The sequence below is a fragment of the Onychomys torridus genome, chromosome 17, assembly GCF_903995425.1.
Source record: "Onychomys torridus chromosome 17, mOncTor1.1, whole genome shotgun sequence".
Taxonomy (NCBI): domain Eukaryota; kingdom Metazoa; phylum Chordata; class Mammalia; order Rodentia; family Cricetidae; genus Onychomys; species Onychomys torridus.
Window position 1 is genome coordinate 19633238 of NC_050459.1, and position 18051 is coordinate 19651288.

Below are 18051 nucleotides of genomic sequence, written 5' to 3' on the forward strand. Positions count from 1 at the left end.
CGGGGTCTCTGTGAACACTACAGCCAGCAGAGTGTCGATCTACAAGACGAATGAAGGAAGTCTGGTTCAATATGACTCAGTAGCCAGTGTTAGCACCAGACGGTTTATTTTAGGCACACTTAAACACATCTCAGTTTGGAAAAAGTTTCCTGGTGAACGTTAACTCGATCCTGTGTTCACCACAAAGTTTAAGACATGATTACATAGAAACTTTCTAAAGTACACGTGACACCTTTCATAAAGATGGATTCTATAGATTGACTACGTGACCTCTTAAGGGTCTTGGGGAGGGTCTGGTGTGGTTTTGGTCATATAGATAGTGAGAAGTTCATGAGGCTACTAACCGCCTCCACTCCCAGCCTCCTGGGCAGAGAACAGGTGTCTCCACCTTGGAAGTATTTAACATTCCTGGCCTCTCCCCAGTACTTATCTGTTAGCACGAGGGCTTCCTTGCCTCCTACATTACTTTACATAGATGAATGTTTTGCCTGTGTGTATGTATGTGTACCATGCATGTGTGTGCCTGGTGCCTTGAGTTCAGAAGACAGTGTCATATCTCCTGGAGCTGGAATTATGGATGGCTGTGACCAATCTATGGGTGCTGGGAACTGACCCCAGATCCTAGGACCAACGAGTGACCTTAACCGACAAGCTGACTCTCCAGCCCTAGTTGTCCGCTCTTATTAAATGTGTTCATGAATCAGCCGTAACTTCAGGAATTCTTTTTCAGTGTATCCACATATGGGTTACTTTGCAAAAGGGGTTTCTCCTCCTGTTTAAGTTTCAAGAGCTTATCTAGCTATTCAAAAGTGCACACGAAATTCCTGTTCTCTTACGACCTTTGCAAGGCTTATCTCATCGACTCTACCACACGTTCTCCTCCCGCCAATAGGGTGAGAACACACCACACACAGATGTGGCAGTCTCACTGGCAACACCGGGGTTTCTTCAGGAGTGATAAACAGTGCTTACATCGAAGGCATCTTACTTGGAGTTAGTCAATCATTTAGATAACTCTGACTTTCTCATCTTCAAGCTCAGGGGGCCCTTTTCTCTACTTCAAACAACTTCCCTATTCTAACTATAGAACAAACTATTGATCTTAAGGTCATGGACAAGGGCTTAGTCCCAAGGATAGCATTCCTGGGAGGTGAAAAAGATCAACAGGTACATGGTTACCCCATTAAAAACAGAAAGAAAAAAAAATCTCCTCCAATGAGAAAATAGCACTCAATTCCCTTACAAGCAGTTTTGCTATTTTTTTAAATCAGCATATAAAGTATCTGATATTGATATTATAACCACTTATTCCCTGAAACAACCACTGCTGCAAACATCACCTTTCATTAAGATGAGAAGAAACTAGAATTTTATTAGAGTCACAGTTCTCAAGAGAGAGCTCACCTGCTTTGAACTGGGCCTCAGGGCTTCCCTTCTTTCTCTAGTTAACCTCCAAGGAGTTATAATTTCATAAGAAGACAGATGTTTGGTCTGCTCAAAGTCTGCAGCAAAAAGAGCAACAAATGTAACAAAGTGAACCTGAAAACCCTACGTAAGACCAAAATACTGGAAATAAAAACTGAGTGTAGTGGTGCACATTTTTAATCCCAGCACTTGGAGGAAGAGGCAGGAGGATTTCTGTGAGTTCCCAACCAGCCTGGTCTACAGAGACTTCCAGGACATCTAGAGCTACATAATGAGACCCCATCTTGGGGAAAAAAAAAAAAAAAAAAAAAAAAAAAAACAACAACTAAGTGTTCAAATCATTGGGGGGAAATCGCCTGATAGTGTGATTTTAATTTTGTATTTTTTATTATGATTCTATTTTACCAGTGTTTTGCATGTATGTCTTTGCATGGTGCATGCATGCATGGTGCCCACAGAGATCAGGCAAGGATGTCAGACCCACTGGAAGTGGAGCTAGAGAGAGTTGTGAACCACCATGTGGGTATTGGGAATCGAAGATGGGTCCTTTGGAAGAGCTGCCAGTGATCTTAACTGATGAGCCAGCTCTCCAGACCCTCTGGTGCCCTTTTTTTTTTTTTTTTTTTTTTTGGTTTTTCGAGACAGGGTCTCTCTGTGTAGCTTTGTGCCTGTCCTGTAACTCAGTCTGTAGCCCAGGCTGGCCTCCAACTCACAGAGATCCACCTGCCTCTGACACCCGAGTGTTGGAATTAAAGACATGTGCCACCGCCACCGGGTTTTTTTGTTTGTTCGTTTGTTTGTTTTTTTATTTGGGGGGGGGGGACGTTTTTATATATAATCCTAGAGAAGGATGAAAGTGAAAATATGTCCTAAGAAAAAGATGCCAGTCTATATCCAAATTGTGTGTGTGTGTGTGTGTGTGTGTGTGTGAAAACGACCATTTTCAAACATTTTAATCTGTATACTCTAGCCCTTTTTCTCAACATAAATCTCTTACTTTAAAAATCTTAGTGCATAAACAAAAGAAAACATGAGATTTAATATGGCAGAGTGCCATGCCAGAGCTCAGTGCATGGACTCATCTCTCACACCCTACTATGCATCTTGAATGACACCCTAGGACAGCTGCTAAACACTGGACAAAGATGACAAGGGTAGGACATTTTTACTATCTAAGGGGTCAACTCTAATAAGTACAAACACTGGACCAACTGCCTCATATGCAGTAACTACACCATGAGTCCATCCAAAGAAAATGATACACAAAACTATTAACAGTTAAGAACTCCAGTCACAGGGCTGGAGAGATAGATGGCTCAGAGGTTAAGAGCACTGGCTGTTCTCCCAGAGGTCCTGAGTTCAATTCCCAGCACCTACATGGTGGCTCACAACCATCTGTAATGAGATCTGGTGCCCCCTTCTGGCCTGCAGGCATACATGCAGACAGAAAAACTGTATACATAATAAATAAATAAATCTTTAAAAGAAAGAAAGAAAGAAAGAAAGAAAGAAAGAAAGAAAGAAAAGAACTCCAGTCATACACTTAGACTCTAAAGTTAGCAGTAAAACCAAGTGTCTTAGTTAGGGTTTCTATAGCTGTGAGGAGACACCATGACCACAACAACTTTTATAAGGAAAACATTTCATTATGGTGGCTCTCTTACAGTTCAGAAGTTCAGTCCTCTATTGTCATGGTATGAACAGGGCAGTATGCAGGCAGACATAAAACTGGAGAAGGAGCTAAGATTTCCTACATCTTTTTTTTTTTTTTGGTTTTTTTAGAGACAGGGTTTCTCTGTGTAGTTTTGTGCCTTTCCTGGATCTCACTCTGTAGACCAGGTTGGCCTCGAACTCACAGAGATCCACCTGCCTCTGCCTCCCGAGTGCTGGGATTAAAGGCGTGTGCCAGTACCACCTGGAAAATTCTTACATCTTGACTCTCAGGCAACAGGAAGTGGTCTGAGACACTGGGCATGGCTTGAGCATCTATGAAACCTCAAAGCCTACCTCTACAGTGACTCACTTCCTTCAACAAGGCCACACCCACTTCAGAGCCACACATCCTAATAGTGCACTCCCTTTGGAAGTCATTTTCTTTCAAACTACCACACCAAGTACAACCGGAACTGGGGCAGACATGGAAGTGTACTCTTCAATCCAGTAGTTTTCAACCGGTGGGTCAGGGCCCCTTTGGGAATCAAATGACTGTTTCACAGGGGTTGCCTAAGACCATCCTGCACATCATTTATTTACATTACAATTCATAACAGTAGCAAAAGTACAGTTATGAAGTAGCAACAAAAATAATTTTATGGTCATGGATCACCACAACATGAGGAACTGTATTAAAAGGGTCGCAGAGTTAGGTAGGTTGAGAACCACTGCTCCCGGCCCTTAGGAGGCAGTAACAGTCAGATCTCAGTTCAAGGCCAGCCAGGGATACAGAGTAAGACACAGAAAGGCCCTATCTCAAAAGAAAAAAGAAAAAAAAAACACCACCACAAACAGAACAATAAAAAAATCATGTTGGAGTTGGATACAATCTCTCAACCAGTCAACATTGCTAAGGGCATAACAATTCTTTTTCATTGTTTTTATTGTTTGTTGCTTTTGAAACAAGATCTCACTAGTTACTCAAGATGACCTTGAACTCACGATCCTCCTGCCCTGTCTTCCCAGTGTTGAGATTCCAGGAGCTCACCACCACACCACCCAGCAGCCACAGTAAAAGTTCTTTCAGTGAAGTCTGGTGAGGGAGCTGGTCACTGGTCACTGTCTGCGGAGCTGCAGAGCTGAGCCCTGGGGAAGGGGCATGGCTGTGTCTGCTACTGAGCCACAAGAAGGGAAGTGGGTGATTTCGTCAATTAAAGAAGCCTTACAAGCGAATGCAATATATGGGCCTGTCTGGATCCCTTAAAATGAACCAACTGAGAAAATCTGGGAAATTTAGACACAGTAACTGTTTGATGATCTGGAAGGATCATTATTACATTATTACTGTGCTTAAGTGCTTGTGATTTAGTGATTCATGCTGAACAGTCAGTGATAAAATATGTCTAGATATATTAAAATAGTACAGTGGACTTGAGGAAGGAAATACATGTAAAACAAGATTAAACCTAGATAATGCATACACAGGCGTTCATTCCTTTTTTTTTCTATTCTTAACGTACGTTTAAAAACTTCTATAATAATATAATTAAGTGGTTATCTACAAGCATGGATGAAAAAACTAAAACTTCTGCTGCATACAATTATAATTACAAAATACTGTACTTGGGCTGGCAAGATGGTTCAGCTGGTAAAAGACTCGCTGCCCAGCCTGACAACCTGAGTTGATTCCCAGAACCCACACGGTGGAAGGTGAGAACAAACTTCTAAAAGTTATACTCTGATCTCCCCAACTGCACACAAATATGTGTCATTTTAAGATGTAATACTGTATTCATATATTGTAAACTGTGACTCTAAAATGTCATAAACATGTAAATAGCATAAACCAATGAGCCAATCTTTTTAGTGTATTTTCCATGAGAGGCAGGGTCAGGAAGCAGTAAGCAGTATATTTCCTACAGTGCGTGTGTGCACTGTGTGAGCTGTTTTCTACAATGAATATATGTTACCTCCACTGTGGTGTTCTTTGAATTTAAAAAAAAAAAAAAAAAAAAAAGAATAAATGCTTTCTTCGAAAAACTAAGGCTCACCTGCTCAAGTGCTGAATCTGATTACCCAGCATGTCTGCCTGTCACCATTGCTAATGTCTTTTCCAGAAGCTAGGAATCAACCCTGGGAGTTGTACACCAAGGAAAGGCTCACGAATGAGCGGCCCTCACTGCCTCACATCTGAAGTACAGGCTGGCCTTTCACTTGGGCCCAACACCGCCCTCCTCCGATGCCATCTGCATCTCATTCACATTAACTGCCCATGTCCCTCAGCCTTCTCACAAAGAGATCTGGATGAAGAATTGCATCTAACTTTTTCCAAGTTGACACTGTATAAAAAACTGTACATAGCTCAGGATTTCAAAGACATCAATAGGAAAACATAAGTTATGTCAGGTCCAATATACATTATACGAAGAGTTTTCCAACTGTTCTCCATCGGTCTTGTAGGCATTTTAGCTCATACCACGATCGACTATCTTCCAGATATTGTCAGAAAACAAAAAAAAAATAAAAAATAAAACCTTTTGATACACTACCTACTAGGCAGAAACACCCATAATCCTAAATGAACTGAGGTTGGGGGCTATTTCTTCACCTAGACTAAGCCTTTCAATGACCCCCCAGCCTTCTCAAATTCCTAAAACATATGTTTAAACAGTACCCTTAAAAGCTTCCTCCTGCATCAGTCCTACGGCTAGAACAGTCACTCTGGGGGTGTGGTAAGATAAACGCCATACTGTAGTTGCGCAATAAATTCTGTATGATCAAAAGTAAACTATATTCCAGAAAAAGATGACAAAAAGTTGGGAGGGTGGATAAGAAGGTGCAGGTGGATATGGGAGGGATTTGGAGGGAATATGATCAAAATACGTTGTATGAAATTTTCAAAGAATTTTTTTTAAAGTAAACTAGCCTAAAGCCAGGTGGGCAGGACAAGCCTATAATCCCAGTACTCAGGGAGGTGGGTACAGTAAGGTCACAGTTCAAGATCAGCTTCAGCCACAAAACAAGTTTGAAGCCAGCCTGAGCTAGAGGCCTAACTAAAAAAGAAAAAAAAAATGCATATTTTTCTCCAACTTCCTGCTGTGACTCATTATTTCAAAGAAAAAGTTGAAGTAATTCTCTAGAGATAAGAACATACATGCCGACGGGCACAGATCACTGTCACAGGAGATAGGAAACCACAGGCAACTAAATTAAACCATATTCACTACAATTCAGAGGTGAATTTCACAGACAGAAAAATATGAAACACTTCAGGAAGACAAAATTTGAAGTTCTAATGGGCAGGCAGATGTTTCAAGAGTTCTCTATCCAAAACAGGTTACATGACTTTATAAGGTCATCCTCCTACCTTAGGCCAGAAAAAGCCAAGTGTTCTGTCTTCTAGGGAATCTTTTACCTTGATGGGTATAGGGGATAATAAAAGCTAGACACAAGAATAGAAAGTAGGCCAGGCATGGTATTACTCGTCTTTAATTCCAGCACTTGGGAGGCAGAGGCAAGCGGGGCTCTGTGAGTTTAAGGCCAGCCTGGTCTACATTGATTTCCAGAACAGCCAGAGCTACACACAGTGAGACCCTATCTCAAAAACAAATCAAAACAACAACAAATATATATATTATATATATATAGTGTATATATAATTCTATATCTTTTGTCAGTTGGGATCCATGTCAGAAAATGTATTATTGAAAATATATATTATAGAAAAATATGTATTTATCCTAGAATATTCTTTTGCTGGTTCCCATTTTAAAATAATTGTTTTGTTTTGTAAAACCAATGTCACAATCATTTGTGGCTTTTTAAGCTTTCAAAATTATAGCACTTCTGTATTTATGAGTTCTTATTCTGACATTGACTTCTTTCAAAAACCCAAGGATCCACTTTCTGCATCAAACCCATGCACATGTACAAAGCTTCTGAACCTGTATTATTTCAAAAGAATACACCCTAACTACAAAGGACTCCTCGTTCCTTTTTTTTCCCCAAAATTCCTTTCTTATCTCTGGTTTCTTTTTTCTTATCTCCTGCTCATTCCCTGCATGGATTTTCCCTAATTCCTCTAATCTTAGGTTTCCCGTGGGAACCAAAATACCATTTCTCTCATTTTTACTGTAAAGGAAATGCATTTTAACCTTCACAACACTAGCATTGTGGGCTGGAAAACCCTTGGCTGTGGGTCATCCTGTGCAGTGTAGGCGTGCCTGACAGCAAGCACCCCAGCTTCCACTCTCCAGATGCCAGCAAAGCCAGCTCTGACCACTGAAGTGTCCCGTAAGCCTGCAGGTGGAGGATGCAATATTGCCTCCAATTAAACACCGCTAGGAATGCCAGGTGTGCTGGTGTAAGCTTTTAATCCCAGTACTCAGGAGACAGAGGCAGTAAATCTCTAGGAGTTAGAAGCCAGGCTGGTCTGCAGAGAGAGTTCCAGGACAACCAGACCTACAGCCAGAGCCCATCTCAAGTTTTTTAAAAATTAAAACGCTAGACACCAGGCAGAAAGACACAGTTCTCAATAAAAGTAAAAATCTTAAGATAATGTGGGGTATCCGAACTTTGATATTAGAATCTGACAGAAGACGCATACTGTTAAAAATAAGGACACTGGGGTCATGAACTGAAGAAAAATCAAAGTTGAACCAGGAACTTGAAGGTCCAAGACTGAGTCAATGAAAGAGTAGTAGCTCTTCTTGGGTCTTTTTATGCATTGCGGAGAAGTTGAAGCAGCTATGGTAGGAAAAATATCTTCCAGAGAATTCTACCTAATTGCAAGACAAACAAACAGGTATGCCAAACTACCTCAGCCTTTCTTCTTCCCTTCCTGCTTATCACCTAAACAAATAGCCACCTTTATGTACTTTCACAGTAAAAGATAAACCTCCGCGTTCAGGCTGAGATAACCTGTTGTCTCAGTACTCCGGGAGGCAAATGACTGTAATCAGCCGCTAACTGCTCTTCCAACCTCGCCTCTCACTCCAGTCTCAGGGCCAAGCCCAAATCAATGCATCTCAGCTACTATCTCCCTGGCGGGGCACACATCGAAGACGCGGACTTCATTATTTACCTAGCTTTAAAATGAGACTGTTCATGCTGGGTTATGTATCAAAGATCCTGTCCCGAAATAAGAAAACAAAATGCTATTTCTGTCTTGAAGTACCCCATTGGGAAAACGCCAACCATTTAGAAAATGTAATGCTCTTAAGAATTTCAGTTCCTCCAGAAAGGGATTTAAAATTGTTGAAACCCAGGCAGCTAACTTCCTCCCCAGATACGGTAAGCACTCCATAAAGTGAGTCAACAGCCTACCGTGAGCCTTACACATTCTCTCTCTCCCCGTGCCCCAGCTCCCTCCCTTAAAGTGAACCTGCTTTTTAACAATTAACATCTTTTCCACAAATCTGCAAGACCCTCGAACATTTTTTATCAGCAACACCAAATTCCCCTTCTCAAACTACGGTTTGAAATTTTAGGTCAAGAGTGTGATTGTGACAGTATTTGACTGTGTCACAAGGTTAATAAGGAGTGGGCGGGCTCTTCCTGCCTGGGGTTCTACTAAAAAAAAAAAGGGGGGGTCATGCTGATGTGAGTTAAACTATGAAAAAAAATCTCATTACAAGAACAAACTATCAAAGGGGGAAAAAACATATTTGGAAGTGGAGTTTGTCCTACAATATGACATGTTTGTAGTGATGCTTTTTTAAAAATTCATCCTAAGATTGAGCAGTAAGTCAAGATAAAGGAAAACAAACACAAACACAACAGCACAGTGCAAAAGTGACTACTAGCTCTCAGGGGGGCAGAGGCAGGGAGATCTCTGTGAGTTGGGAGCCAGCCAGGGGTATAAAAAGAAACTCTGTCCCAAAAAAGAAAGGGAGGTGGAGGGAGGGGAGGGAAAAGAGAGGGGAGGAGAAGGGAGGGGAGGGGAGGAGAGGGGAAGAGGAGGGGAGGGGAGGGGGTAGAGGGGTGGTACCTAAACAAATGACATGGATTCCTCAGGCTAGCTTCCTGGGTCCTTTTTTTTTAATAATATTGGTCTCGGGAGTTGGCGTACAAAGTAACAAGTTTCATCTTGGCATCTCCATGAGTCCTTACAGTTTGTTCTCAGCCATTCTCCTCCTCCTGACTCACTCTTAAAAGATGTGCCACCAGACAGGAAATCGGGAGAGAACAGGGAAGCAGGAGGCGAGTCCAGGAGGAGTTAGAGGGCGAGATGGGGGTGAGTATATTCAAAACGCACTGAATGAAAGTCTCAAAACTTAAAAAGACTAGAGAGTGTCCCACATATGCTCACCCAGGGGCAATGATCAGACTAAGGCCTATCCCATCTTCCATCACAAAATGAAACGGTCTCACATGCAAACACGATAGTACAATCTGGCCTTAGGTGAGACCACTCCTGACCCTGCAAAGACAACGCACTCTGTAGGGAGAAACTGTGGCAGAGACAGCAAGAGGCAGGGCCTCAATGGCACTCTAGGACATTCACCATACCAGGTATCAACAAGGAAAAGAGGTACCATGAGGTTAACGATGTTTGAGTCTCTCACTGTTACATACTTCAAGTTACTTATAGTTTATGAAATCATCTGGGTCCTTCTATATTTAATAAAGCTGTAGGGGGGCATGCCTTTAATTCTAGCACCCAGGAGACTGAGTTCAAGGCCAGCTTGGTCTACATAGTGAGTTTCAGGGCAGCCAGAAGCTACATAGTGAGAGCCTGTCTTGAAAAAAAATAAAACAAAAAAAGAAGAGATATAAAACCAAATTTGATAAGGTAAAATATAAAACTAGTTTTCAAAGACCAGAAACTAATTTTGTACATACCAACTATGAATGTTTTCTTTTTTTTTACTTAGGAGTTTGGAAACCAAACCATCTTTAAATCTGTAAGACTACATATCCTTAAATAACACAAATACATCAGTTTTAATCTGTTATTTCTAAAATACAAAATTAGCCTAGATGAGCCGGGTGATGGTGGCACACACCTTTAATCCCAGCACTCAGGAGACAGAGGCAGGCAGATCTCTGTGAAAAAAATTAGATTAGATGCTCACCAACAGATAAATGAATAAAGAAAATGGTTGCATATATATGCACGGTGGAATTCCATTCAGCCATCAAGAACAAAAGTATCTCGACAGGAAAATAGGTAGCTTTGGAAACTATCATATTATCTGAAATAAACCAGATCCTGAAAGATAAATACCATGTTTTCTCTTATATGTGAAATCTAGATTAATATATATGTATCACACATATGTGACATGAAAGTTGAAGGAGGGGGTTGGGGATTTAGCTCAGTGGTAGAGCGCTTGCCTAGCAAGTACAAGGCCCTGGGTTCGGTCCTCAGTTCCAAATAAACAAAAACAAAAACAAACAAACAAAAAAAAAGAAAGTTGAAGGAGACTATGATTGGGAGACCATGAGAAGATAAGTCAGTAGATAAAATATAAATGATAAACATGCATGAAACCATCATAATGAAACCCATTATTTTATATACTAATTTTAAAAATTATTTTTTTAAATCTGCTGACATCTGAAAATGAGGTCGACATGGACCTAAGTTCCTACAATTATAGCTACTTCATTTTCTAGTTATTCGTCATGAGTAAGCTTTCAAACTCAGCTCCTTCAGGATAGCAGAGTATCTAAAAGAAATCGTTTCTAGTTTACATATTGAATTTAGTACATTACATAAGAAAAGACACTAAGAGGTTCCAAATATGTCTGATTTCCTTCTATCTGTCCACCCTAGGTTTGGTTTTTTTTTATTTGTTTTTAATTATTTGAATCCACTATTTTAAAATTAGTCTGTATTTCCTCGTGGGTACAATGTTACCAGCAACTGTTAAAAATCCTACTGAAACCAGCTTAGCTTCCAACATAACTCATGTGTGGATGTTTCGGTTCATGTTTTAAACATCCTGTATTCCAAAAACTCAGCTGATTTGGGAAGACCATTCAGTTCAGGAAATTCGAGTTGACTCACAGCACTCCCTTGCCAACACCTCAAAACTTGGCTGTAGCCCTCCAGCCTCTCCCTCCTAAAATCTGCCCTCCATTATGTTGTCAATGTTTGAACCGAAAAGCTGATCACCATACTACTTAAAAACCTTCACTTCCCGAACCGATCTACATAAATGGGACTCCTTAGCTTGCCACAGAAGGTCTCACTGGGTGCCAGCTCACCTCCACTTTCCCTTCCCTATCTCACTTTCACACAAGCTACCTAACCACACATTAACACTTTCACTGTCTCCTAACAAGCTATTCTCTTTCTCACCCACTTACTCTTGAGGAAAGAAAAAAAAAAAAAAACAAAAAAAAAAACTTCCTATGTTTATAATGGATCCCTTTGCCTTTAACTTGAAAAATTTTCTCACCAGTTCAAAAAGAACTTTCTCCAAAAAAAAAAAAAAAAACACCTCAACATCTCTCACATATCTAGGTACACATGGCCACCCTTGGGATGGTATTTACCCAGTGTCTGATAAATGTTGGATTTCATGCCTAAGTGAGCAGCCACAATTGAAGAACATAAGAATATTTCCATTCATTTTTACGCACATGTGGAATAACAAACATACACATGAGCTGAAAATATAGTCTGGTTTACATTGACAAACACACGAAGTTAGAGACTACTAAAACTTTACATCCTTTCCTGTGGATCGTGTTAACCACCTAGGACAGCAGAAGAAAGGTAGACCTCATCAGAACCTATCTGGCAGCACCCTGCTCAAAATTTTTCAGTATTTTGAACGCCAACATCTCCACACCGCAGAAAGCCAACTTAATTTAAAAGAAAGCCAAAGGGAAGAAACAATGTAATCAGTTTCGTGAAGGTCAGCCGTCCTGCATTCAAATCTTCACTCATCACCTTTGAAGGCAAGAATTTATTAGTAAAGCCTTCCATTGTCCATAGTATTCCCGGCGCTAGTAGAAATAACTCAGTCATGCAAACAGTATTTAATACAAAAGATAAAATAAATAACTTATTTCCAGAAAGAAACCAGTGTGCTGATGGTGTGCTTCCACCCCATTTCATCATCTCCAATATAAATATCTTGCATATTTACGGGAAGTTTCACAATTCAAATGTATTGCTGGACATGACTGTTCTTTCCGATAATCCCCTGGGTTAAACGGAGCAGAGATTCTTTGTCCGGATTTAGAAAGACTGAACAACAGGCTCTAGAAATGTAGCTTTTCGTTTATTCTTTTTTTTTTTTTTTAAGTATTAGTACTACAACAAAAACCGCCCAAGGAAAACCCGCCTTCTCCTCCACCAGAATCTCTCTCCTGATGAGTCCGCTAAGACAACGAACGTCAAATCTCCAATTCTGATGGACCGAAGCAAAAGTTCCAGCTCCCAGCCCAGGGCCAGTGACAGCCACTCCACCCGCCAAGTGCTAGCTAGCTGCAGCCCGGGAGCGGCGAGCGCACGGCCACGGTGCAGCCGGCCGCCGGGCTCCGGGGCAGCGCGGCTCGGAGCGCCGGGAGCCTGGGGTCCACCTCGCAGCTCGCACCACCGGACACTCGGGGAGCAGGCAGCCCGGGACGCGGCGCTCCCGGAACACCGCTCCCCCGACACCCACCTGGCCGCCCGGCATCGAGGACCGGGCCCAGCAGGCCACACGCCAGCAGCCACCTTAGTCGCAGAGAGGCAGGGGGCGAGAGCGCGCGCGGCCCCATAGCGAGGGCTTCTGCAGGTTCCGCTCAACGCGCGGCCGCCGCCTCCGCCCCTTCGGTCATCCTTGCAACCTCGCGGGGGCCCCCGGGGGCTGGCTGCCGGGGCGCGTGCCCACGGCGAGCACGCGCGCGGCACTGACGCAGAGGCCCTCCCCACTCCGCCCGGCCCGCTCCGGCCCGCCCCCTCCACCACCACGCTCGCTCCAGACGTAAGGAAAATACAGTCTGCGCCGGGAGAGGGTGGCCTACTCCACGCCGGCGGCCCCAGATCGCGCCGGTCCGTCCCGCCCCTCCGCCCGCGCAGCTGGTACGGGAAAGCGTAGGAGAGGCTGGAGGAGGGGCGGGGTTAAGAGAAGCCCCGCCCCCTGTCTTGCAGAGCAGAGGGTCGGCTGAAGGGCGGGGCGGAGCACGGCTCCACCCTCCCCCTCCTCTAGCCGCTTCTGATTGGCCGCCGCGGCGGGGCGGGGCGTCGAGCTGCGCACCGGTTGGCTGTGTGGCGGCGAGCTGCGTGCCGACGCAGAGAGGCCTGACAGCGCCGGGCTCGGGTCGGCCGTGGCGGCCGGGCTTTGTTTTTAGGCCAGGTCTCTGGGACCGGCCGGGGAAGATGGTGCTGGGGGGCTGCCCTGTGAGTTACCTATTGTTGTGCGGCCAGGCGGCCTTGCTGCTGGGGAACCTGCTGCTGCTGCACTGTGTCTCTCGGGGCCACTCGTTTAATGCCACGGCCGAACTGGACCTCACACCCTCAGGCGCCGCTCACCCCGAGGGTCCCGCACCCCCGAGCTGGGAATACAGCGATCCCCAGTCTCCGGTCATCCTTTGCTCTTACCTGTAAGCTACGGGATCGTGGGGGCAGTCCTAGCGGGGATCGGGCCCCGCTAGGTGGTGGTTGTGGAGAGGCCAGGGAAGGGAAGGCTGCTTCCTCCTGGGGGAGGTGATTCCGGGATTGGTGCCTGCCTCTCAGCTCCCCTGCCTCGGAAAGTCTGGTACGTTAGTGGTAGATAGGGAGAGGAATGGCTATAGGCTGTAGAACCCTTTCACTTCCTGCACCCTTTCTCCTGCCTTGGTTTCAGGATGAGTTCAAGGCCAGCCAGCAAACGCCTGGGCAATTTGTCCCAAAAAATAAAGGAATTTGAAGGGCTGGAGATGTAGCTTAGTGGTAGATAGCATTCCTAGCGTGTACAAATCCCCAATACAGAAGAGGGAAGGGTAGAGGGCAGGAAAATAGGGTTATGTGCATTCACGTAGCAATTGGTAAAGGGGGCTGATGATGGTCTTAATGATTTGCAGACCCGACGAGTTTGTAGATTGTGATGCCCCAGTGGATCACGTTGGAAATGCAACTGCGTCCCAGGAGCTTGGTTATGGTTGTCTCAAGGTGAGGTTTTTGTTTGTTGTACATTCCCTCTTCGTGGGAAGCATGGCTGAGTGCTGTTACAGAGGAGCAAGGGGCGTGCAAAGAGTTTTGGGTTTTTTTTAGAATTCCATCCGTACAACTGTTGCTGGAAATGTCCAGCATGATCAAGGTTTTAGTGGCTAAAGAACACATTTGCTTTCCCCGGGGAACCACCAATGACTGTGCCCAAGTGCAAAGACCAACCTGTATTGGTGCCTTTGGCCGTTGAAATTAACAAATGGAAGCTAAAATGTCACCTGTCCTCTCTTAGAAGAACAACAATAAAGGGCCATGCGCTTTGGAAAGCTGATGCTGAACTTGGTTACCCGTGCACTTGGAGCAAGTTCCTCGTGCTGGTGATGACAAGCAGGTTGCATTGTGCCCTTAGGAAGTAGCTGGGGTCTGTTGGTAATGTTTTTGTTTGAGGATAAAGCATTCCAGAGAAGCCTTTGGTAGCAGCAGCCTCTCAGCCTGGAGAGAAGCCATTAGTATCCCTAAAGTGAGTGTACCTGCTTAGTCTCTCAAGACCCATTGAAGTTTGGTTTGGTTTCGTTTCAGTTTTGTTGTTTTTGTCTGTCTGCTTTTATTTTTGAGAGAAGGTCTCGCTATATAGCCCAAGTTGGCCTTAGACTCGTGAGCCCAACCGATTGAGCCCCTTAGGGCTAGGATATAGATACGCATCACTGTGCCCAACTCACACTTAAGAAATTCATGTACCGCCTTTGCACTGTGGGCTCACCACTGTGTTATAATGCAGGGTCCAACCTGGTGTTGAGTTATGAGAAAACATTGTTTTACCACTTCAGACACAAAGGAATAAACTTTATAATACCACAACCAAGGGGATGGCTCTCAATTGAATTATGTGTAGAGAAATTTCGTTTTATTGGTAATTGGTAAAAGCTCGACTAACATTGCATAGGGATGGCTTAGTTTTGATTATTTTAATTAAAAGCTGAACTTATCCTGTCACAAGATTGACACTCTCCCTCAGTCAGCAGTCCTTAAGGTGTGAGAAGTGAGCATTCTTGTTCTCCCGTCTCACTTTGAGGGGCACAGGGGTAAAGATAGGAACGCAAAAACAAGGTACAAGTGACACCGTGTGGCTTTGCTTCTTCTGTCAGAATTGAATTAAACGAAGGTCAATACCCTGGTTCTGACCGTTTTTGCTCGAACTTAAACGTATACTAAGGGTAGACTACAGAAACCTATAACCATGCCTGACCTAAGTGAAGTCCTCAGTCAGATGATAGTCTGAATCATTTTCTAATTTTGTTCATTCGACAGATGTCTTGATGTGCACTGACATCTCAATTCCCATTCCAAAAATGCTACATTATGTGCATGTAAATACAAGATAACCCAAGCATTGTGTACCTCTCTGCCGTTAAGTGTTTTGTTTTGAAGAAGCCAGTCATGGAGGAGAAAGGTTTATTTAAAGCAGTGGACACTTAGAACGGACTACTAAGTCACCTGAAGTCATCACTGCATCCCGGGCTTTTGAGAGCTTTCCCCAGTCTTGCTAGAATTGTTACGGCTTTTATCAGTGAATATGCATGTGTGTTTGCTACTTCCTCCACAGTTTGGGGGTCAGGCCTACAGTGATGTGGAACACACTTCAGTCCAGTGCAGAGCCCTGGATGGAATTGAGTGTGCCAGCCCCCGGACCTTTCTACGAGAGAATAAGCCTTGTATAAAGTAAGTTCACTGTCATTGTCGTACTGAGTGTGTGGTACTGGGACTTGAACCCAGTACACCTGCTAAGCAAGTGTCCTGCTAATGAGCTACACCCCGAGCTCAGACTGTTACTTTGAAAGGGGGTAATGGGTACTTGGATGGAGGTACCAGCCGTGACCTTTTCTTTGAAGTATTAAAGAATGCATATGCTTCCTCCTGTGAGGCCCCCTGATTGCAGCAGCTAGGAGCAGAGGTTGTGGCTTCTGAGTGTTTCAGTCTGCCTCAGCCTCAGCTTGCAGGCTCTGGGCCAAATGATGTAGCTTCAGAACTCCCAACCAGCCACCAGCCTGTGAAACTGCCTTAGGACTTCTGGAACCAGGTTTTGCAACGAAATTTGGGGGTTCCTCAACTGAAATCACTCGATCCTAAAGAAATGCAATGTAAATTCTCCGGACACATACAGAATCTACTTTAGACTGTTAGCACATGAAAGGGGCCTGGGTGATGCCTAGTGATGTTGGTGGCTGCAGCCAGGTGTTTTCAATGAGGCAGATGAAGGTGCATGAAACCGAAGCCCTCTTCTAAGGAAACAATGTTTCCTTTGAATTGGCCGAGCCTCAGGCCCCCCGGACTCCTCTGCTACCACAATCTGTGATGCAGTGGTCCAGTCTAACTCAGCGAATTCTGTTTGTCTTTTACTTTTGTGTGTGTGAGTGTAGGTTTGTGCCTCCGAAGGCCAGCAGAGAGCATCTGCTCCAGGTGGTTGTGAGTCACCTGGTGTCACTGAACAAAACCTGGCTCCTCTTTGAGAGAGCAGCAAAAGTGCTCTTAACCACTGAGCCATCTCTCCAGGCCTCTTTTTGTTCTTAAGTCACTTCATATCTTAGCAAGTACTTTTTTGAGACCCTGGAGCAACTAGAGATGGGGGCGGGGGGAATGCTTACAAGAGTCTATTAGACTATAATTAACTTTTTTTTTAATGTCTCTGGAGAGAGACTGCCCGATCCAAGACCAGAAAATTCAGTGTTAGCAAAGGACCTAATCAGCGTGTCCATGATATGCAAATTCATGTCCTGAGCCATCTAGTGGTAGTACACCCCAGGAGACAACTGGGGCCCACGCTGAATGTAGTTTAAAGCTGCTGAGATTATTCAAGAAGCCAGTCCTAAATTGCTGATATCTCCTACCTTGCCTCGCCTGCAAAACGGCCAGCAAAGGTTTGTGACCTGGACCTACCCTTACCCCTCTCTCCTGACCATCATGTTCTCCTTCCAGCCCTGCCTCCTATCTTGGACCCATGAATGTAATCAGCTATGTGTTTGGCTTGTTTTCCCCCTGAGGCTCTTTGTACCTCCCCCTCCCCCACACCTGAACCCAAGCCGGGTGAGAGGCCTGGGCACCACAGCCAGCGGTGGCTGCACTTCCGTTGTGGCCCAGTCCTCATGAGGCACATCATCTCCCTTCTCCCCAGGTACACTGGACATTACTTCATAACCACGTTGCTCTACTCCTTCTTCCTGGGGTGTTTCGGCGTCGATCGTTTCTGTCTGGGACACACTGGCACAGCCGTCGGGAAGCTGCTGACGTTGGGGGGACTTGGGATCTGGTGGTTTGTGGACCTCATTCTGCTCATCACCGGAGGGCTGATGCCCAGTGACGGCAGCAACTGGTGCACTGTCTACTAGAGACCACTGCTGTTCCCGGCCAGCGAGGAAAACACGTGCTCAGCTGCCTGGCTAGTTACTCCAAATTCTCCTCCGAACATCACTGTCCTCTTTGATGACGTTCGGGCTGAATTTTCAACCCAAATCTTACCTTTGCAGACCGGAAATGACAAGCAGTGTTGTGGGGAAGCCAGCCGTCCCTTTCTTCACGTACAGAATATCACAGATGGTGACTTCTACCTAGATCATTCTCACTGCTCCGTGTCTGTGTGGCTGGATCCTGAGCCGCTTGGAACAGGGGGACTCAACAGGATAAACCAAATGCATGTTTATCCGTGCACAGCCTTTGGCGACCCTGAATTTCCAAGCACAGGTCAGAAACTGTGCACCAATGAGGAATCTCCAGGTGACATAGAAATGACCGTGGATTTTAAGACACACCAAAATTCTGACTCTGTGACTTGAAAGTACAGAATAAAGTTTTAAAACCTAGCTTGCTGTGTATTTTCAATAGAGAATCAA

General features: G+C 44.4%; 2 protein-coding genes across 2 annotated transcripts in view; one reads left to right on the forward strand and one right to left on the reverse strand.

Annotated features, from left to right (window-relative positions):
• Adam9 (ADAM metallopeptidase domain 9) overlaps positions 1-12968 on the reverse strand; it is an 82349-nt gene extending 69381 nt beyond the window's left edge. The window contains exons 1-2 of the mRNA XM_036209386.1: positions 12702-12968; positions 1405-1502 (exon numbers count right to left, since the gene is read on the reverse strand). Coding sequence (XP_036065279.1) covers positions 1405-1502; positions 12702-12798 — 195 coding nt within the window. The 5' untranslated portion in view covers positions 12799-12968. The remainder of the gene's footprint in view (positions 1-1404; positions 1503-12701) is intronic.
• Positions 12969-13275: 307 nt separating this feature from the next.
• Positions 13276-18022, forward strand: Tm2d2 (TM2 domain containing 2). The gene is made up of 4 exons (XM_036209388.1): positions 13276-13623; positions 14083-14170; positions 15771-15886; positions 17337-18022. The coding sequence occupies exons 1-4, from the start codon at positions 13400-13402 to the stop codon at positions 17548-17550; spliced, it is 642 nt and encodes a 213-aa protein (XP_036065281.1). The 5' UTR covers positions 13276-13399; the 3' UTR covers positions 17551-18022.
• The last annotated feature ends 29 nt before the right edge of the window (positions 18023-18051 follow it).